This window comes from Pundamilia nyererei, unplaced genomic scaffold (genome assembly GCF_000239375.1).
Source record: "Pundamilia nyererei isolate P.nyererei 1_Seehausen unplaced genomic scaffold, PunNye1.0 scaffold00029, whole genome shotgun sequence".
Taxonomy (NCBI): Eukaryota; Metazoa; Chordata; class Actinopteri; order Cichliformes; family Cichlidae; genus Pundamilia; species Pundamilia nyererei.
Genome location: NW_005187430.1, coordinates 162,589 through 185,594, shown reverse-complemented (window position 1 = coordinate 185,594; position 23,006 = coordinate 162,589). Strand labels below are relative to the sequence as shown.

Here is a 23,006-nt window from a genome sequence, read left to right as displayed (position 1 = left end):
CAGCTCGGAGCAGCGCCGGAAATTAAAAAAAAAAAAGGGTTGCATTTTTTTTCTAGATATTTTTTACACTTGAAGTTGCTGATAGGAAAAAAATGTTATGGAAAAATTGTAGTTGTGGAATTTGTAATCAGTGGCACTACCAGAATTTTTTTCATAGCCACTAAAACACACACAAAAAAACACAATTTCCAGATTTATTATGCTGTTGTCAAATATAGGTTACTTGAAAAATATGGCAAAAAAGAGAGAGCGAAAAGAATTAAATATACCTATTTAATTATCTGCTATTAAATTTGATATCACTGAAAATATAAATAAATATGAAAACCAAATAAGATTTTGAAATCCTTAATAATCTGTTTTAAGCAGGAATAAATAACAAGTCAGGGTTTCAACTCACTGTAGTGTGTTTTCCTCTCTCGTGCACATGTTTATTAGAATTATTAACAACATATGACAGTCTTACCAGGGGTGGCCACTGGGGGAGCCAGCAAATTTAGGGGATGATCAGTGCCTCCCTGGCCCCCCTTTGGTGGCGCCTCTGTTTATAACAAAGCTTAAATGTGGTTTTCCGTCCTGAAGCTGCTGTGATGTAGCTAGCTATTGCACTTTCAATAATTTAGGGCTCCAAATATACTGGAAGCAGCATAAAAAATACAAATTAGAAGCACCACATTTTTAATCCTTTCAGTGTACCTCATCGGCTTTTAAGGCATGTCTTTATTAAACCCACTCAGGTTATTGTACAAAAATATCTAGTGCTATATAAATTGTATTTATATAGCACTAAAGCACAACAGTTATCTCAAGGTTTTTCTGCAGTTCACTCCTCTGCTCCATCTCAGGTTGACCTGTCACTGAGGCCCCTCCTCCCTCCCCCTCTGAAGTCACCACAGTAAGGTGTGTATGAATGTGTGTGTGTTGTGAGAGAGAACGCTTATTTAAAGGGCTACCTCTCTCTCGCCAGGCGATCGACACCAGCTCAGCATTGTCATTTTACCGCCTGCTGCTCCTTCCAGGGAATAACGTGTGAACAGTCTGAACAGTTTTCCTCAGAGACGTCTGCTGAAGAAACAGTTCGTAAGACTGAAATTCCTGCTGATTCTGCACAGAGATCTTTCTTTAGAAATGACTAACAGGCTGGGTGATTGACATCCATTCAGTGATTAACCAATAACTTTATTTACTTGCTGTATGTTTATTACACCCTCTACTAACTGCTTATCTCTTTTTTTTTTCCATCTTTTTTTAATGTATTTATCGACTGTTTAACCTGCCAAGCTTAGGGATTGGTACTGGCTTGCTTTCTGGCTTCTGATTAGTCCTTGTATATAGGAATATATGGAGCTTACAAACCACTACTGGTTACTGGTTGTTGTGTCATTGGTGGATTCGGTCACAAACAAATTTTAAACGATTTCCTGAGATAGCTGTGGACTTGACATTTAACCATTTACTGCCTCTTCTTCTTTAGTGATGTGATGACATTGTTTTCTAATCTCACTTACGTGATGTGTGGTTCACACATAACTACATTTCTAGATTTCTTACTAATCCATAATTAACTTGTGGACTGGTTTATTGGCCAAAATAAAATACGTTGTTGGAGCACCTTTAGCTTTGATTATGGCACGCATTTGCAGTAGGATCATGTCGATGAGCTGAATTTTATCATTTCAGCTGTGTCAATGTTTATTTCCATCCAGAGCTGCATTGGTTTTTTATCATCTCATACTAATGATGGGAGAGTCTGACCACTCCAGTGCATCCTAAAGAGTCTCCGTGGTGGCCAGTCCGTGTTTGAAAATAATGTCTCATGCTCTTAGAATCACTCTTTCACAATTTAACCCTGGTGAATCCTGGTGTCTTTCTCTTGGAATATTCTTTTGGAATTCGGGGAATGAGGAATGCAAGGAAAGGAAATGAAAACCTAGTCATTCATTTTGTTCAAGTAGTCAGCTGGCCTCATTTTGGGGGGTAGATAATGTTGCTGAACTTAGACCTCCACACCAATGGAAAGCTCTTGCCTATTTGCTTTATGAAATATAGGTGATGGTTTGTTTTTGGCTGGATGAGCCAGAGGAGGCTGGGTAAACTCGTTTTAAAAAAATACGATTTAAAAATAATACTCATTATTATTAGAGTAACTATATGTAATATCTGTTTTTCAGTATACTGAGCTTGTTGCAGAAATGCCTCAGCTGTCTGTGCTGCCTCTGACAGGTAACTTCTGTTCTTTTTTTTCCTTTTTTTTTGCTTTTTTCTTTTCTTCCTTTCTTTCATATGATGACAACTTTGTGTGATCTGTTTTTTCCCCATCAGGCCTTTTGTTCCTGCTCTCCTCAGTACTTGGCTCAGAAGTTAGTGGTGAGTCCTGAAAAATACCTGATTGCCTGACAGCAGATAGATCCACTTAGTTCTCTGGTCACTTTTGTTCCTTAGAATCATACACTGTAGAAAATGTAAAGTACACACACATATATAAATACGTGTCTATTTGTGTAATTGCTGCAAAAAGTAACCAACAAAAAAAACACAATTGTAGTAAAATCACCAATAGCCATAGCTATTTTCTGTTTTTATTAGCATTTTACATATTTTACTTTTTTGTTGTTATTATTATTATTATTAACATTTGATATATGTTTATACTTTTACACTTTATAAATGTTTCTTCCCCCTTTTATCTTTTTAAAAAATTATTTTATAATGAAATTAATAATATATATTAATAGTAAAAGAAATCTGTTTAGTTGTATTCTGTCGTTTGTCTTTTTTCATGTTTCTGTCTGTTTTTAAAAATGCTTGATCTTGCCTCTGGACTAAACTAGCTTACTCTATTTAATGAAGATGAAACCTACTACCTAGATCAAGGATTTTAATGGAGTATTTTGACTGGACATCTTCTGTTTTCCACTCAGTGCCCTATCCAGTGACCTGTACAACACGTGGAGCAGACCTGACCCAGGACACTGTGGTGGTTTTATGTCCACCACAGTGCACACAGTGGAGGATGTCTGTGTTTGGGACAGGAGTCTATGCTGCTGTCTCATCCATCTGTGGAGCTGCAGTCCACAGGTACAGCTTTCCTTTCATATCAGCTGTACCAAAATATGTTTTAATTACATATTATAGTAAATATTAACTGTGATATTTCAGTCTATCACTGAAAACACTAAAACATAATGTTGCATACTTGCTTGATTTTAAAGCTACACAATTAAACCATGGTAATATTTAGAGGACCGTGATGTGGTTGGCTGAAAGGACCAACAGAAAAATAAGCAGAATGGAAATGGAAAAAAAATAAAATAAATAGAAAACAAAGTAAATCCTTCTTATCTTCTGATTTTCATTTCCATATTTTGTTTGGAGGGTTTTTGTTACTAGTTTTTCTTTTTTTCTTTTTTCTTTTTTTTTTAACTTTTATTCATGTATTTATTTAAAATCAGTTTTTTCTCATAGTTGATTCTATTTTGTATTGTTGGTTCATTTTTAATTTATTTTCATTCATTTTTTCATTTAGTATATTGTATTGTTTTGTGTGTATATTTTCAATTAAAGTTTTTTTTTTAAATTTAACCTAGGCTTTTTCAATATTGTGTTAAAGTTCCTTCAGTTTAATTTTTCTTTGCTTTTATTACATTTTTAATGATTAGACGGTCTCCTTCTTATTCAGGGTCTTCAGTCATTTTTTTTAGTATTTTTTTATATTTATTTATTTATTTTTTAGTTTAATGCAACTTTTTTTTTTGGTGGTGGAGCTCTATTTGGTTATTTTGCTTTGTGGTTCACTGATTACTTCCTTGTTACTTCCACTGCTTCTTGCCATTGTTTTTAGTTCCCTGTATATGATACTCTTAGCAGCCTTTTCAGAGCATGAACACCTCGTCACAGCGGTGCCGTTGGAGTGAGAATTGTTTTTTCAAACATGTGGATTAGACTCTGTGTTCCGCTGCCAAGATGTGACATAATAGGGAGCAGTGTGAGTCCGGCTGCCTGCTGAACCTTAACAAAACACCAACACCATGAAGGAATGTGCATGAAAGGAGGATTAAGTTCTCAGCCCTGAGTGACCTCCTCATTCCTCTGCAGAGGGCCTCGGTGGCCTACTGAGAAGAAAAATTATGCTTATTCTTATCTTTTTTCTCCTTCACAGCTGTGTCTTCTCCTTGTCCCATAAAGGTTTTTTTTAGTTATTTATTTTACTATGAAAAGAACTTCCTGCGCACGTGTGTGTTTTTAGACACAAATCTTTTTTTAACAAGGTCTCGGTCCAGATGCACTAGTTCAAGATGCATTTGTAATTGACTTCACGAGTAGCAACTCTCATAACTGTTAATGATGATCTTTTTCCACTGTGATAATAATACTTTTATTTTGTCATTTCATACAGAGGTATCCTGGGCCCAGCTGGGGGCCCTGTTAGGGTTCATAGGCTGCAGGGACGGCACAACTACATCAGCTCATATGCCCACGGTATACACTCACAGGCCCTGTCTCACTGGACCGCCTCCTTCAGCCTCACCAGTAGGTGGAGCCACTTTGGTGAATTGTTTTTAATTAAGTAATAATCCAATTTGAATAACCTAATAATGTTAATATTTATTAAGTATTGCGAGATATGCTTAAAGTACCTAGAATTGTGATTTCAGAATGATATATACATTATTTTAATATATAGTTATCTTGTTTAAACTTATATAGTACTGGAAAGCTTTACCTGTAATTATACAACAGAAAAAATAATTTTATTTTATAAACTGCAAAGTAGCAGGGATTAGACAAAACAAAAACACAATTTTTAATTGATTAATATCATCATTTGACTGCAGATGTGAATGATCCATATCTGTCTTCTCCACTAATTATCATACCTTCTGTGTGTTTTAGAGCCCATTAATGTTCCACAGGAGCTGATCAGCGAGACCAGCACCACAGCTCTTCCTGCAGCTGCGCGACCAGGTAAATGATACACACCTTTATATTAGGAATATATATTTGTTCTTGTTCTGTCTGTGCTTTCCTAGTGTCATGACACCACCCTGATCTGAGCACTTTTTCTAATTAACTGTTTCCTTTTGGTAATTCATCTTGTTATGTCTTTGACTTTCTTTTGTCAGATTTTTATTTTCATTAGTATTAGTGGTTAACAGATTTGTTTGGCAAGTGAAGGATCACCGGTTTCCAGCTTGAGACAAAAATCTCCGTTGGGGTTGTGTCAGGAAGGACATCCGGCGCAAAACTCTGCCAAATCAAATAAGTAGAGCAACCCACTGTGACAAGGGGGCAGCCAAAAGTGGCTTCTTTATTTGCACTGAGCTTAAGTCAAAGGCAAAATTAAAAGAGGAGCTCATACAGAAGTAAAAGGAAGGCATCACACATATACACACATATAAATATATTTTTAAAAAATCCCCTCTCGCCCTGTGGGTAGTCCTCAGGCTCAGGTCCTCTACCAGAGGCCTGGGAGCTTGAGGGTCTTGCGCAGTATCTTGGCTGCTCCTAGGACTTCGCTCTTCTGGACGGGGATCTCGGTTGTTGTTCGTGGGATCTGCTGGAGCCACTTGCCTAGCTTGGGGGTCACTGCACTGAGTGCTTACCACTGGGATCACTGTTACCTTCACCTTCCCCATCTTCTGGAGCTCTTCTCTGAGCCCTTGGTACTTCTCCAGCTTTTCGTGTTCCTTCTTCCTGATGTTGCTGTCACTCAATATCGCTATATCTATCACTACGGCTGCTTGTCCACCACTACTATGGTTGGTTAGCTATCACCATTTTGACCTCGAGGCTTCCAGGCCATACTCGGCACAGATGCTTCTGTATACTGTACTGACCACTTTCGGGCCATAACTTTCATTATGACCTGTTATTCTCTTTTGCTGTTTTTCCAGCAGATCAGAATACAGATCATGTGAGTATAACTTGATGGTTGAGATAATTACCTGTTTGGCAGGATTAACTTTTTTTCTGCCAAGTAAATGTCTTATTACAAAATATAATTAACCTGTTCCACAAGTCAGACTTTGTTCCACATCATACTTTTTTAATGAGAGAGTACCTAGAGTGCCAAAGTTAGGGAATTTATACAAAGTACAAGCTACTCAGAAAATGCTCTTTGAATGTGTACTGTCCATAATTTATTATGACAGTCCCTTCCCATTCCTATTTAAGCAATAGGGGTGACTCACACAGGAGATATTCTGAAAATATAAAGACATAAACACAATAGAACACTGGATATGGATTACTCAACAGGAGTTTGATGCTTCGACCATAAATACTGTGTTACCTCAGTTGACCTTTATGTGTGTGTGTATTTGAGTGTGTATATGAGTGCCAAGCCCTTAGAAGTTTTAGTTTTTAGTTATAGTAGTGTAAGGATGGGTGAAGCGCTAAGGAATGCATTGTATCAATGACTGTTTACAAAGATGTACAAATGTGTGTGTTGCAGTAAAGAAACTGCTGAAGAAGCCATCAGTGAAAAAAGCCCTGGCAGGTGGGAATAAAGGTACATTGTATATATCATTGGTTATACAGTTCATCTGTATAGTGACAATAAAGGCATTCTATTCTATTCTATTTTATTCTATTCTATTCAGGATTTGTTTCCAAGTATAGAATATCAGTTTGGTAGCTGTTTAAAATCACTCAACAAAAGGTTCAAACAGATGTTGATACAGGTCAGGGAGACATAATTAAATAAGAACTTAAGGAGTGGCCAAATCAACAGTCTGGTAAAAAAGAACCACACTTGCGTTCGCAGCAATAGCAAAAGACCTAATATTTCACGGACTGGGGCTTCTGCTAGATGCTCCCAGCACACCTTCATTACACATTTGAGCACACTAGACCTGTCCCCTGCCATCTGATCCCAAGCTTAAGCTTACAGATTGAAACTTAAATTAAGTTATTATTTTTTATGGTTTTTGTTTACATCAGAGTTTATTATGCATTACTTTTTTTTTAAAGTGAGCCAGAAATGGGTACAAGACAGTAACTGTAGAACAATGACTGTAGAAGGTGGTTAAATAGAGTTTAGTCATCTGCATATACAAGTATCACATGCACTTTTTAATTGACTGTAATAATTGTGGCAATTCAATTCAATTCAATTTTATTTATATAGCGCCAAATCACAACAGCAGTCGCCTCAAGGCGCTTTATATTGTACAGTAGATCATACAATAATAGATACAGAGAAAGACCCAACAATCATAGGACCCCCTATGAGCAAGCACTTTGGCGACAGTGTTCCCACGGAAAAACTCCCTTTTAACAGGAAGAAACCTCCGGCAGAACCAGACTCAGGGAGGGGCGGGGCCATCTGCTGCGACCGGTTGGGGTGAGAGAAGGAAGACAGGATAAAGACATGCTGTGGAAGAGAGACAGAGGTTAATAACAGATATGATTCAATGCAGAGAGGTCTGTTAACACATAGTGAGTGAGAAAGGTGACTGGAAAGGAAAAACTCAATGCATCATGGGAATCCCCCGGCAGCCTATGTCTATTGCAGCATAACTAAGGGAGGATTCAGGGTCACCTGGTCCAGCCCTAACTATATGCTTTAGCAAAAAGGAAAGTTTTAAGCCTAATCTTAAAAGTAGAGATAGTGTCTGTCTCCCGAATCCAAACTGGAAGCTGGTTCCACAGAAGAGGGGCCTGAAAACTGAAGGCTCTCCCTCCCATTCTACTTTTAAATACTCTAGGAACAACAAGTAGGCCTGCAGAGCGAGAGCGAAGTGCTCTAATAGGGTGATATGGTACTACAAGGTCATTAAGATAAGATGGGGCCTGATTATTTAAGACCTTGTATGTGAGGAGCAGGATTTTGAATTCAATTCTGGATTTAACAGGAAGCCAATGAAGGGAAGCCAAAACAGGAGAAATATGCTCTCTCTTTCTAGTCCCTGTCAGGACTCTTGCTGCAGCATTTTGGATTAGCTGAAGGCTTTTCAGTGAGTTTTTTGGACATCCTGATAATAATGAATTACAGTAGTCCAGCCTGGAAGTAATAAATGCATGAACTAGTTTTTCAGCGTCACTCTGACACAGGATATTTCTAATTTTAGAGATGTTGCACAAATGGAAGAAAGCAGTCTTACATATTTGTTTAATATGTGCACTGGACCAGGACATTTTTGACATGTCCTGGTCAAAAATGACTCCAAGGTTCCTCACAGCGTTACTGGAGGCCAAGGTAATGCCATCCAAAATAAGTATCTAACCACTCACTATCTGGTTAGATACCATATTTCTAAGCTTTTCAGGGCCGAGTACAATAACCTCAGTTTTAACTAATACATCAAAACTGAAGAGTGCAAGCATTAGTCCTGTTTTATACTTAACAGAACTATCTTCCAGCACCCATTTATATCTTAGCATATACACTAAAAGTTCTTATTTATTATATTTAATTATATCGGATGGAAAAAGTCCAAAACACGAGTGTAGACAGAGGTCAAATAAAATTTTATGAAAGTTATATAAGCAAAAACTGCAAAAATAATTATTATCTATAGTAACACTGAACATAAAAATAATCAATGTTGTTAATCTCTGGATCAACATCTTTACTTTTTTGTGTGGGCAGATTGTCAGATGGACATTGCGATGGTGATTGACAGCAGCAGCAATATTGGGCAGCGGAGGTTTAACCTGCAGAAGAACTTTATTGCCAAACTGGCGGCTATGCTAAGAGTCGGACCAATAGGACCTCATATTGGTTTAATACAGGCCAGGTCGGGCACACCACACAGAGTCACTTCAGAAAAATCTTTATTTCTTTCTTTTTACCTCAGCCTTAAACCACCCAACAATGTCATTTATACTAACAAGTCTTGAGAATTGTGGTATTTTGGGATAGTGGTGAGTAAATAAATGTAAAAAAATAAAGGCAACTTGTCAGGCATTAGTCCAAATAAAAATGGAAAAGAGGACATTTCATTCATAGATGTTCTGTTGACAAATCTGCAACAACTGATGATCAATTGTATCATTTCAGTATTGATCAAACTCTGTGAGGAAAACGTCCATCACTCACAGCTTCAACAATCTATTGAAGACTGCTGAATCTGTGTCACAATGAACTTAGACAATTCTGAAAGGAAATCGGGTATTTAATAGAGTATCCAATGGTGTGTTATACTATGCCACATAAAATTCCTTTTACCTCCCTTATGAGTGAACTCAGGTTTATGCTTTTTAAAGTTTAGATTAAAGTTAGGTTTAAGGGCTAGATAAGAATTATTACATCAAAAATGCAGATATATACATATACACTAAACATTTGTCTTCATATGTGCCTGCAGTGACTCTCCCAGGACAGAGTTCCTACTGACTAACTACACTCAACCTAAAGAGCTGTTGTTTGCTATTAAGGAGCTGGCCTACCTAGGAGGAGACTCCAATACAGGTAACACACACTTACACATATCTTGATTAACCTGAATTATAAATTGAAAAGTTAAAAAATACACATCCTGTAGCCCATAGCTCTTTGAAAAGGTGACAGTCAGACAAAATTTCCTCATTTATGATCAAATGAGGTGAAAAGAGTAAGTACATGTGATGATTCAGTAGGCTGTAGGATCACCTTTAACAGCATTAATGTCTGTATGACATCAGTCTCCCACATTTTGTGGAGGAAATCTAACCCACTACCTGGCAAAGTTCAATTCAATCTTATTTATATAGTGCAAAATCACAACAACAGTTGCCTCAAGGTGCTTTATATTGTAAGGTAGACCCTACAATAATCCAAACTGGTCATCATATCACTACCTCTCTCACTACCATCCCTATCACGCTTGCTGCTATCCTTCTGTCAGTAGTTGCCACTGACACTCTTCCCCACCCTGCCTGCATTCCTTTCATCAGTTAGACAAAAAACAACAACAACAGGTGATCCAGGTGTTTTGTTTCTTTTTCTTTCTTTCTTCCCCCCTTTCTCACCGTCTCTTCTCCCCTCTGTTTTTCTTTCTCTCCCTCTCTTTCTTTCATTCTTTCCCCCTGTCCTACCCCCCAGTCATGTCTGTCCTGTTTGTAGCAACCGAAACTAAACTAAACTAAATATATAATTATAATAAAGGTCAATCAAATGGACCAATATGGCAAGGCCATGATGATCCACTTGGTAAAATAAATCCGCTTGGCATCTTTCTTGGCCTTAAGACAACAATCTGATGGCTAAAGATCCAAACGGGACAAAAACACAAAACAAAAACAAACAAACAGGTAATGTAAAAATATTTATCGTGTTGTTGGTCTTCCTAGGTAAAGCCATCATGCATACAGCAGAGACCTTTTTCTCTCAGGAGAATGGGGGGAGAAGGGGTCACCCCCGGGTGATGATGGTGTTAATTGATGGCTGGCCATCTGATGACCTGGACCAGGCGGCCATGTTGGCCAGAGAGAGTGGGATCAATGTCTTTCTGGTGTCTGTCGCCAAACCAGCGCCTGAGGAGCTCAGCATGGTTCGAGACAAAGACTTCATGAAGAAGGTTCACATGTTATTTGAATTGCCTAAATGTTAGATAAATGTTCATATGTTTCATTAATAAGGAGTGACACTCTAACATGAAATATACTTTAGACTGAATTGTCCCTTCTTGTTTAGTTTAAACTTAAAATGGATACATTATGCTGCTCCTTTTTTTTTCATATAAAAACAGTGATGCATGGCTATTAAAAATAGCCAAAATTTAAGATAATGAGGTCAGTAAATGTGCAGAAGATGCTTGTTGTCAAAAGACAGGATACATTTAATATGGACATCTCAGACACAAAGATGTGAGCACAGAATCCTCACCCATCTGCTGTTCAAAACTTCTGCTTGCAAAAGTCCAGTAAGACTCCTAGAAGTCTGAAACAGAACTGCCTTAGCTGAAAATTTTCCAAAAAGCACAATCTGTCCATCCATGCTCAGCTGGACAACAAAAAAACAACAACAACAAAAAAAATGTAGCATATGCATGCGGTTATTGAGAGTGGTTATGTGCAGCATAAAAGTAGAAACTTGAATTATTATTTTATTATTTTAGTCAAACCCAAGAGGCATTCATCAAATCACAGTAAACATGTTTTGTATTAATGACAGAATTTCTACCTGTCCTCCTGCAGGCTGTGTGTAAAGACAACGGTTTCTTCAGTTATCCAATCCCCAGCTGGTTCAGCACCACCAAACACATCAGACCTCTCATTCAGAGACTCTGTTCACTAGACGGCCTGCTCTGTAGTAAGACACACCTTCATCAACTACTGTAATGCAGCTGTCAGGAGATACCTTTGAAAACACACAGGTCATGGCCATCACATTACATTTGATAATCAAATATTAAGGTATTAACAGTTGTACCTTTGCATAAAAACAATACCAATAATTCTTTAATTTTGTAATATCAGATTTGACCAAGAAAAATGAAATAATATTGTTTTCTGCTTGGAAAAAAAGTTTTGAAAGAATTGCTACACTATAAAATATCTTTTGGACATGCAACTATCACATGAAAATACTTTCAGTCTCTTCAGCATCATCTCTTTACAGCTGTGGTTTCACCATTAACAGTATAGCTTTTTAAGTCATTTTGTTTATTACAGAAACAAAATTAATGAATTCATAATATTTACATTTGATTATTTAGATGGATGTGGCTCTGCTGTGACATTGACATAAAATGTATTTTTTAGGTAAAACCTGTTACAATTCTGTGAACATCGGCTTTCTCATCGATGGTTCATCTAGCGTTGGGGATGGGAATTTCCAACTTGTCCTGGAATTCCTAGCAGGAATTGCAAGAAGCTTTGAAATCTCAGATGTGGGAGCTCACATTGGTCAGCTTCACAACATGCAAACCACTGATTATCTTATACGTTATTAATGCTGGTTGGCTGACTGGCTGTATTGGTGTTGTAGGTGCAGTGCAGTTCACCTATGAACAGAGATTAGAGTTTGGCCTGTCTGACTACTCAAACAAGGACGATGCCATCAATGCTCTGAGAAGGATCTCCTACATGAGTGGAGGAACATCGACCGGTTCAGCCATAAGCTACACCACTCAGAACCTGTTCAGGTAACAGTGGCGCTGTTTTCTTTCTAAGCAAAGCTCTCCACACCTGCAGTGTTGGCAAGTTTAGCCTTAAAAAATTATTTTATTCATTATTTTATTGAAACTGCAGGGCCTTGCAATACTTAATGAGATAATTAATGATAAAGAAGTGTTAATCTTTGTCTTTAGAAAATGTAATTTTATGAAAATAACGCTAACATTTGTACCACAACAAGAGACAGATGTCAGGTGCTCTTAAGGTTCGATCTAAAATACTCAAAAATGGAAATACTCAAATCAAATTTCTGAAAACTGTGTTTACATTCTGCAGGTTTTTTTTGTTTTTTTTTAACTGTATTAGAAGTTACACTGTATTTGTTGTTTATGGCAGACGAACAGGACCGGGTCGCAATTTTCTCATAGTGGTGACAGATGGCCAATCATACGATGACGTCAGAGGCCCAGCAATGGCTGCACATAAGCAAGGTATGTGTGAAAACAATAAATGAAAGCTATTTGATGTTACTACTGTAACATCTGTAACTGTAACAACTGTAACAACTGTAACTGTAACTGTAACAACATCGTTACTATTGTAACTACTCTGGATACGCTGGATACTGGACAGGAAGATCCCTGTTGGACTGCTAAGGAATGGAGTCCCATGGCCTTTGCTACATGCCCAAGTGCATCTCTTGGGAGTAAGCTATCTTCACCTGAAGACTTCTCCGTCATTATGATCTTTGTTCCCTTTCAAGGAAGACCACTTCTATTCCAGCTTTACTGATAAGTGCTACAAGGTCTCTGTCAGCAAGAGCATTCAGTGTCTCTTCTATGGCTTACCAAGCTGAGCTAGAGTGATATTGATACTAGAAGGCAGTATATCCTCAAAGGTCCTTGCCTTTAAGGCTCCCTAAAGTGCAGGCAGCCGGCCAGGCTGTAGGGGGTCCAAAGAATCCATGGACTAGCAGTCTCCCCAGGCCAGACCTCAAGTTGCTCCTCCCCCTGCTGCTGCAATCAAAATGAAAAAGAAACGGCTGGCTTGACAACCTCTCCCCCTGGCTGCTCTGCCCCGACCCAGCCCCGTTCCAGAACAAGTTCAGTGGAACACGTTCCATGCAGGGTCAGTGACTCTGTTTCACTGGAAACAGAGTCAGTGTTTGTAGTGTTGTTTCACAAACATTTCACTGACATGTTTTGTATTCAAAAAGTCCCAACTGAATGTGCTGTAACTGAGTTTAAGAATATGATCCACCCACTGTTATCATCTTTAATGCCCTGTACCAACACAGAGCAGAGCAGCTACCCGAACGCTACTCCCACAGAGGTCAGTTATCTTGTTAATAATTTTACCTCCTCACTATGTATGACACTGGATACTGAAGTCTGTGAAAAATAGAGCCTCAAATCAGAAGTACTTGACTCCCTGGTATAATTCTCAAACATGTAGCCTAAAGCAGATGGCTCGTAAGCTGGAGAGGAAATGGCGTGTCACAAATTTAGAGGATCATCATTTAGCCTGGAGAAATAGTTTGTTGCTTTATAAGAAAGTCCTCCTTAAAGCTAGAACATCTTACTATTCATCACTGATTGAAGAAAATAAGAACAACCCCAGGTTTCTCTTCAGCTCTGTAGCCAGGCTGACAAAAGGTCAGAGCTCAGTTAAGCCAACCATCCCTTTAACGTTAACTAGTAATGACTTCATGAACTTCTTCACAAGTACAATTTTAGCCATTAGAGAAAAATTTACTCCTCGTCATCTCGCAGATGTAACATTATATACAGCTACTTTCAGTACCACTGATATTTATTTAGTCTTTTTCTCCAATTGATCTTTCTGAGTTAACTTCAGTAATTACGTCATCCAAACCATCATCTTTTAGATTCCTACAAGACTGCTCAAAGAACTCCTACCATTAAAAAATGCTTCAATCTTAAATATGATCAACCTGTCTCAATAATTGGCTACCATAGCTCTTCAAGCTGGCAGTAGTTAAACAGCTACTTATAAAGCCATCTCTTGACCCAGCTTAGCTTATAGGCCAATCTCCAACCTTCCCCTTATCTCACAAATCCTTGAAAGAGTAGTTGTCAAACAGCTAACAGGTCATCTACAGAGGAATGGCTTAATTTGAAGAGTTTCAGTCAGGTTCATTACAGCACAGAAACAGCTTTAGTGAAGGATACAAATGATCTTGTTATGGCCTCTGACAATGGACTCATCTCTGTGCTTGTCCTGCTAGTGAGGTCTAGCAGCGTTTAATACTGTTGACCATAATATTGTAGAACAATTAGAGCATGCTGTAGGTATTACAGGTACTGCACTGCAGTGGTTTGTATCATATCTGCATAGACTGCAATTTGTTCATGTAAATGGAGAGTCCTGTTCACACACTAAGGTTAATTATGGAGTTCCACAGGGTTCAGTGCTAGGACCAGTTCTGTTTACATTGCTTCCTGTAGGCAGTATCATTAGAAGGCTTAGCATTCATTTTCACTGCTATGCCGATGACATCTCACTTTTTCTCCTGTTTCTCCTTCCCAACCAGGCATTACCATCTTCTCAGTGGGCGTGGCGTGGGCACCCCTGGATGACCTCAAAGCGATGTCATCAGAGCCAAAGGACAGCCACACTTTCTTCACCAGAGAGTTCAGCGGCCTTTCTGAGTTTATCCCACTAGTGGTCCGAGGCATTTGCAAAGACTTCACTGAGAATAACTGAGAACACACACAAGGGTTTGCATTTCTTTATTTGTGAGGACCCTTACCTCGTCGTTCATCCTCATTAGAAAGTACTGATTAAAGTCACATGAACGACCATTACATTCACATAAACACTGTCAGAACAACACGCGTATCTACAGTGACAAAAGTTTCTACAGCAACATCTTTTATATATCTTATTTCTTATATTCTTTTACACTGTGTACTCAGACATGTAAAGAAACAGATATATTTAAGGACAATGGATTTTCCTACAATTTCCTACACAAAGTGTCCAACACTTGTTTTTTTGTGTGAGTACAACCACTTATTTAAATTTATAATCTCTATTAAATCAATTATGTTACCTGAACTGATTTGCTCCAACCGACACTTAACAGCATACTTTAACTGATATTGTTTGCACCTAAAGTATGAAAACCCCACCACCTATTTACTACAAGATATAGCTCTCTATGACATTCACAGTTCTCCATGTAACAGTAACAGTAGTTCTAATTGGCTCTCATTTAATAGTCTAAAAGTGAAATGTGCCTTTGTAGCTTACCGATCTCAAATCATATTCTCTAAAATAAATCATGAACATCCTCCTAGCACATTATAACAGTGCAATGATTCAAAGTTTCACGAGCTAAATAATGACTCAATGCCTTAAAAATACACTTCTTATAAAACTTGCCATTAGCTAAACCCGTCATAAATTCAATAACATATATACATCTGTATATATACTGTACACATTTATTTTCAAATACAGAAAACACATTAATGTACATAAAGGTCTCTTACACATTAAAATATTAATTCTATTTAAATTTTTCAACAAGCTGTTGGAAAATCATTCAAAAATCAACTAATTAATAACAATAATTAGCTGTCTGTATGAAAATATCAGTAACTCCTCACAATGACAAGTCCAATCTGAAGCCATAACCATTACAGTGTGTAGCTATAAATAAAATTAAATTTTAAAAAAGCTATATGAAGGCAGAAAACAACATGAAAGAAAATTGCTAAACAATAACTTCGATCAGGTATGATTGTTTAAGAAAAATGCTAGCTTTGTGCTATAAAAGTTTTAAAATAGGTTTTAGCCATGGAGGGTATAAGGAATATATTCATAATCCATGGAATACATTAAATGAGGCATTATAATAGATTTTGAGCCCAAAATACAATCCCCATTGTTAATTTACATGAAATAGGCCTTATAATTCTGAGTAAAAAAAATTCTTTTCAAAGGTTACTTTGTAAATATGTTTTTTATATATATCACGGGTAATCCACTAACAGTAGTTTGTACATTCATGTTTATATCACAAAGCTGCTAAGAGATTATTCTGGAATATTTTCTAACAGCTAACAGTTTGTAGACAGAGCAGCTCTCCTGATGAATGTTTGTCTTGAAAAGTTTGCCGGGGGTGAAAGCTTTGCACAGCAGTCATTTCCTGCAGGAAGGTGTATAAAATCCTCTAGTTTTTTTTTTCTTTTTCTTTACTTTGTCTGATTTGTGGCATCTGATGATTTCAACTTTTTATATAGACTAACCCATGCCCTTAACTCCATCTCACAGCCTTGCTCCAATATGATCACATGACTTTTCTTTTGGTATATGTTTTACCGGTGATTGTTTGTTAAATTCTGCCAAACAGAAATAAAGTCTTTGGTCATCTCCTATTTGCATTTGACATATTTTATTTAACCTATAAAGCCATTTGGCACGTCTGTTATTGTTCTAATATACAAACTGTGTAGATGTCTGTGGATTTCCTTAAGGTGCAGTCTGTCTTTCTCTGTAATATCTCATTAACAAGGACAGAAGTGTTGCTGTGTTTACACCTGTACACCTAGACACATAAATCTTTTGGTTTATGTCATTACTTTAGAAAAATATCATTTATTTAGCTTTGAGCAAGACTCAGAGCAGGACTACCTGTTTTTTCTCCATTATGATTAAAAATCTGCTGTCTGAACAACTACAGTTTTAAAGGTAGGGAGATATAAGAAAATAGTGGCTGAAGTAGCTTGTTTTACTAAATTTATTGCGCATTTTGTTTGCCAATTTTTGCATCTGTTTGCATTTAGTCTTTGACAGATTACAAACAACATGTTTGTAAGTTGAGGCAGGGTGCTAGTTTAAAAGAAAGAAAGAAAATGTTTCTTTTCACCAGTTAAGTAATCATCATCATTTCTGTCACATTTAAAATTTTGCCATATTGGATTTTTATATCGAAACTATATTGAAGACAAAAAATTCGTCTGTAAATAAGTTCGTACAATTGTGCTTGTTATCATCACAAAATCCCCTCTGTATGGAATCTGACACTTCATCTGTCAGACAAGAGATCAGTTCTTCTAAAAATGTCCATATACTCAATTTACACAATTCTAAACTGAGGAAAGAATTGGCCAAGTATTTTTAAATTGCGACTCTTTGATGGAAACATTTAACTGTATTTATTTTCTATATTTGCCAATAGCTGTGTCCTGTGTTCATGTTACTGACATAGACAGGGCACCATCTGGTGGCCAAAATATAGACAACAGGAAACAATGAGGAACAGAGACGTAAGTTCATTTACTGGAGTTTCTTCTTTATTATTGGCTGTTGCTCTGTTAACAATGTAGCTGATAGCTTGTTACCCTCAGCAACATGCTAATCCAGTGATAGAGGTCTGTGTCTCCAGGGACTCTACAAACAGGAGTCTTCATGCTTTATAAAATGTAGCCTAATGTAAATGTAAAGCCCTCTGTGTAAATCAGTAAATAAAATAAAACACTTAGCTAATATTTTCATTAGAGTGTGAATGTGTGTGTGGATGTTGCATAGAAAGCACTCAAGCTAGAAAAGTGCTATATAAGAACCAATCGGAACCCCCCCAAAAAAAGAAAATTGTGGAAAAGGTTTTTTGGTCATAAATTACATAGAGTTGTACATTCTTAATGCATGAAGTGAAATATTCTAAGCCCTTTCGTTGTTTGAATTTTGATTATCACTGTTTGTCTGTGAAGGTTCTCAGTCATTATCACTGCTTATAATTCATAAAAATTCTAAACTTGGTAAGTGAAAATTATTAGGATAAATGTCAGTCGAGTTCGGTAAACGGAGAAAAAGGAACACGTTTCCCATCTTTATCTTTAGATCACATCATCATATCATAATCACACACTTTATCAAAGATCGAAAGAGTCAGCTATTAAACCCGATTCTTTGATCCCCATGGTAGAACAGAGAAAACCCGACTCAGAGTGGTCAAAACATTCATATTTCTTTATCCAATCATCTTCCGGAAGAGAGAGCCCTGCACAGCCCAAAGCCAGTTGCAGAATCTCTAACATTAGAAGCTAAAAATGTGTCTCATACAGGTCTTATTTTGGTACTTTACACGTCACACATAGTTTTGATACAAACAACTCCTTATATGTTACTAGTTTCTCTTTTTGTTTGGGTTCCTGTTTTTATTTATATGCTTGTATAGCTCTACACTAACTTCCTGTTTTACAGTCTGGCTGAGCACTTAGTTTGAGTCAAAAGTGGCCTTGCTTTACAAGCCTTTATTACTAAAATACATAAAACAATATAATCAGAAAATAAGCACTAAGAATATATGTTTGTTCCTTAACACAGCCTCAAATGAGACTGCAGGAAGCCATCAACCAAAGAGCGAACTGACTGCAGACTGGTCAAGCTGCACAAAGTTGCAGTGAACCTGATGGTTCCCTGTTTCCTGATCTAGAAGATGGAGATTAAAATTCAAGATTAATTCTTAAATAAAATCCTTATAATGTAGTCTCCTGTCTTTATGTGTGTTTTTGGTTTCAAACATTTCAGTTGAAACTGTTACATTTCTAAAAAGCAAAACCAAATCTTGTGGTCACACAAAAGAAACAGGACCTGAAACAGAGAGGCTTTAAGGGACACCAGAAAATCTGATATCCTAACCATTAAATACTCACTGAAACAGTAAAAAAACAAAAAAACAGTACCTAGATGGGGGAAAGGCTGATCCTGGTAAACTGGGACAAACTACAAGCTGAAGATGTTATCAAGGAAATTGCTTCAGGAGCTTTGGATAAAAGTATCAGAAGGACGTTTGTGTGCTGATGAATACATCCAAAGTAAAAAATAAACCACAATGGCAAAACACCAGACAGAGAGAGTACAGGAAGAGAGGGAAATTTGATTTATCTGACTTTTAACCCTGTGTGGATTGGAGATAATCCCCCAAAATAAATTCAAAGTGCTACATCGAGTTCTTGTTTTTTAAGTCTTTAAAGATGTATAATATACAATCATTTCACCCTGGAAAAAGAGCAGTTCAAAGACATTACTAAACGCTCAAAATTACCATTTATGCCCATGATGAGTGTGTGTGCCTTTCTGATTCACATCCTGTGAATCAGATCAGATCCGTCGCTATTTCACCTGGTATCTGTGTATAGCAACTTCACAGCTGTGGAAATTTTACTGAAGCTTTCGATTGAGATGAAATTTTACAAACGACTTTTTCATAGATCAGGGTTAATATGATCACCGGTTTATTCTTCATTTGTATTGTCATTATTGCTAAAAACAGAGGAAAACATGATGCCTGTGCCTGAAGATTACCACTGAATACAGAGCTAACAGATCAACTGAAGATGCCAGTGTTACAACACTCCACACCACCATCTCCCACCTTGAACAACAGGGGCGTCACGCCAGGCTGCTCTTTGTTGACTTTTGTGCTGCCTTTAATACGATATTCCCGGACAGACTGATATCTGCTGGATATCAGATTTCCTTTTACCACCTGCTGCTGGATCAGACTTTCTCTCAGACCATGTACAGAGAGTTAGAGTGGGGCCTCATCTTTCCCCAGCCCTTAGCCTTAACACTGGCTCTCCACAAGGCTGTGTACCGAGTCTCCTGCTGTACACATGACTGTGTCAGTACCCACCCAGACACTACAGTAAGTTTGTAGATGATACCACTGTGGTGGGACTCATCTCTGGTGGTGATGAGACAGCATACAGAGTTGAGGTTCAGAGGCTGTCGGATTGGTGTGCAAACTACAACTTGGACCTCAATATCACCAAGACAAAAGAGCTGGCAATCAACTTCAGAGGCAGGAAGTCTTTGCTGCAGCCGTGGACATGGAAAGGGGGGCCAGCTTTAAGTTCCTGGGTGTGCACATAGACACAGACCTCTAATGGAGCTTAAACACCTTGGCGGTTTTAAAGAAGGCCCAACAGCCTCTCCATTTTCTGAAAATCCTCAGAAAGGAGCTGCTGATCGTCTTCTACTGTTGCTCCATTGAAAGTGTGCTGACATACTCACACTGACGTGAGACAGTTTCCAGTTTAGTTGTACCATCGTACTAAGTATGACTGTCCAATGACAAAAAAAGAAGAAGAAAGTTATATTATCTGAATAAACAAAACCTCTGGCTTCCATTAGTGCCAGTCCTCCAACACTAGCACCTTACATCACTTTAGGTGGTTTTACCACCTGACATTTGATTTATCACTGCCTGAAAATGAAACAGCATAAGAAAGAGCAGTCACTGTATCACCTGTGCTGTTGCTGTAGAACAGACAGCAAAGCTTACAGACAAGCGTTCCATTGCTTAAATGTTGCAGTGACTAAATTTGATTAATTTTAATTTGATGGTATATGGACCACAGGAACTCCAATCTATTGAACACACCGAGTGCTTTCCTACAGAATGAAGAGCAGGCAGCAGGTGTTGTACAGGTACACAGTTTAATAGTTATTATAGACATTTTATGTACATTTCAACAGCTGTATTCTATGTGGTACAGCCTTTAAAATCTGCTGTTCATAGTTTGTAAATAAAAAACAAAACACAAAACTCATCAAATCTCGCAAACAGAATTTTTTTTTTTCATTTTTCGGAAGACTAAAAAAAATATTTTATTGTATTAATCATGCATTACACAAACGAGAGTTACACAGTAAACTGTAGCATTGGTGAAAATAAAAGAAAAAAATTATATAATAATAAAACTGTGGATCGTAACAAACCAGAACAACAAATTAGACTTCCCCCTGTGGGCCAGCCAGTGAGACAGCAGCTTTTCAAAGATTGAAGCGATATGATGGAGGCGGAGGAGCAGAAGTCTCAGCCTGAACCAAACAAAGCTGTAACTTCACCTGTTCACACTCGAACTGAGCTCGTGCTGCATTCAGGTACCATTTCCCAGCTCATTAAACCAATTATTTGCCGGTTTGTTATTGGAAGTTGGCCTTTAACTGGAGCAGCCCTGCGTTCAAATCTGTGTCCATCAAGCTATTCTTTGCCCTATTTGAGGACAAAACTTGTTTTTACATAAATTAAATTTGCTTATTACTAATCAACAAATTTTAAAAAACAAAACAAAGCAAAAGAACCCCCCACAGTGACCACTTTATTATAGGTACCTAAACACGGATGGTGTTTAGTACAGCTGCCTTGCTGTAAGATCTGTCTTCACAAATATCAGAATATTCCACTTAGTGATAGTGTCAAAAATGCATACTTGCATGTGTAAGAGTGTGTACACGTATACAAATGAGTCAGTTCTGTGGGTTCAACATATAAAATGTGGAACTCTGACACAAGTGAGTGTACATAAAATATAATAAAAAAAAACTACTTTGATGGGTCAGAATATTAGAAACACCTCTCAACCTGATGAGATTTTGTAGTTTATACCCATGACCTCCCTTCAGATGATAACAAAAAAAAAATTACAGCCATATCAAAATGATCTTTATGGCAGCTGTATTATACTATAACAAACTGCTCATGTGTACAGTGTACACAACATTTTAAAACTTCATTTCTTAAAAAACAAACAAACAAACAGAGCTAATTAGATGCCAAATATATTGACTGTGAGGAAAAGGCATCATTTCAGCAAGTTGTGTATTTGTAGTTCAAGAAGTTCTCACCTGTAAAACCTTTTTGCTATGACCTCACGTCATTTTATCCAGTCTACATAAACAAGGTCATATAAGACTGGCCTAGGAAGGAGTTGGTCAGGCTTTTTTTCCCCCCAGTGATTTTATCGGCTGCAGTGACAAAGACTAGATACTGCAGTGTAAATTAGAATGAACCTGGTAAGCATTTGGCACCTTGCATTTATTCATAGGTCTGCATTTGTATGCTTGGATTACATTTTCTATGCAAATTAATTTTGTTTGTACATTTCTTTACAGGACATAATTAGTTCTGTCTTACACCAGCATTAAGTCGGCATATAAATGTAACTTTCTTATGCCAAATAAGTCTTTTAAAAATGTAACTTTTTAAAACTAATTCTAGCATAAGACAAAGCTAATAGTTAACATGCCAAGGCTGTTGTGTAAAAGACGCAAGGGTTTCACTGTGGAGTAATTAAAATGTATCTTGTGCTTGGAGTCTTTCAGTTGATGATATTGGACTTGCATGCTCTACCCTCTGGAGCAAACACCTTATCACTGTGATAAGCTGCTGTTTCACACTGGAATGTGTGCCATGTTAGACATTAGCTCGAATGGACAAATGTATATTAAAGGTTGATATTTAACATCAGGACAGACACTAACAGATACAGCTGACCCTCTCCTCAGCTGTCTCAACACTCAGCAGCAGCAGTTCCTGTGTTTACATGATCTGAGATCAGGGCCCAAAACTGAAGCCAGACGTCCTGACATATCAGACTGAGGTGAGGTTTTTGGTTGATGGGTCATCCATTGTGGCAGTAACTATATTGTGGATTTTTAAAAAGAATTAAAAAGGACTATAAAAACTAGATTTGTTTTACACAAACAAAAATATGTAACTACAGTAATGCTGAATCCTCCGCTTGTTACACTGTTAAACGTGGGGCTCTGATAGGCCCAGCAGGAGGCTGAGGTCGGTGAGTATTAACCAAACTTTCATTCTCACCAAAACATTCTCAGAGGCAAAAACAAAATCTGATATTAAATCCATTCTGTTTGCTCAAAACATATTTCTTCTTAATTTTTCCCCATTTACAAACTGTAAAACTTGCTTTGCAGAAGCTTTAGTTCAGATTTAATTATTAAAAAGTGAAAGAGAGAAAAAAACAAGTTCAAACATCACATGTTCTGTTCTCAGGTTGACGTTTCTGAAGGTTTAAAGGAAAAATCCCCCTCAGATGTGACTCCAACATCTGATTAACCTCCGGGCTTTCTCTTTAGTACAGTTCCTCAGGCAGTCTTAAAGCAGGGTGTAATGTGGCTAA

General features: G+C 37.5%; 1 protein-coding gene across 2 annotated transcripts; it reads left to right on the top strand.

Annotated features, from left to right (window-relative positions):
* The first annotated feature begins 954 nt into the window (after positions 1-954).
* On the top strand, positions 955-16,440 carry coch (coagulation factor C homolog, cochlin (Limulus polyphemus)). 2 transcript variants are annotated; one of them, XM_013909686.1, is made up of 15 exons: positions 955-1,076; positions 2,172-2,223; positions 2,323-2,367; positions 2,922-3,078; positions 4,397-4,530; positions 4,894-4,965; positions 6,455-6,511; positions 8,594-8,741; positions 9,312-9,415; positions 10,276-10,502; positions 11,122-11,236; positions 11,689-11,832; positions 11,915-12,071; positions 12,439-12,533; positions 14,597-16,440. In XM_013909686.1, the coding sequence occupies exons 2-15, from the start codon at positions 2,193-2,195 to the stop codon at positions 14,767-14,769; spliced, it is 1,659 nt and encodes a 552-aa protein (XP_013765140.1). In that variant the 5' UTR covers positions 955-1,076; positions 2,172-2,192; the 3' UTR covers positions 14,770-16,440. The 2 variants fall into 2 exon arrangements, with proteins under 2 accessions (XP_013765140.1, XP_005728620.1); XM_005728563.1 differs by having other exon boundaries at positions 955-1,080.
* Positions 16,441-23,006: the final 6,566 nt, after the last annotated feature.

Coding starts and splice junctions, on each gene's coding strand:
- coch (XM_013909686.1), top strand. CDS start 2,193: ATGCCTCAGCTGTCTGTGCTGCCTCTGACAG. Junction 4,531..4,893: donor CGCCTCCTTCAGCCTCACCA/GTAGGTGGAGCC, acceptor TGTGTGTTTTAG/AGCCCATTAATGTTCCACAG. Junction 12,534..14,596: donor AATGGCTGCACATAAGCAAG/GTATGTGTGAAA, acceptor CTTCCCAACCAG/GCATTACCATCTTCTCAGTG.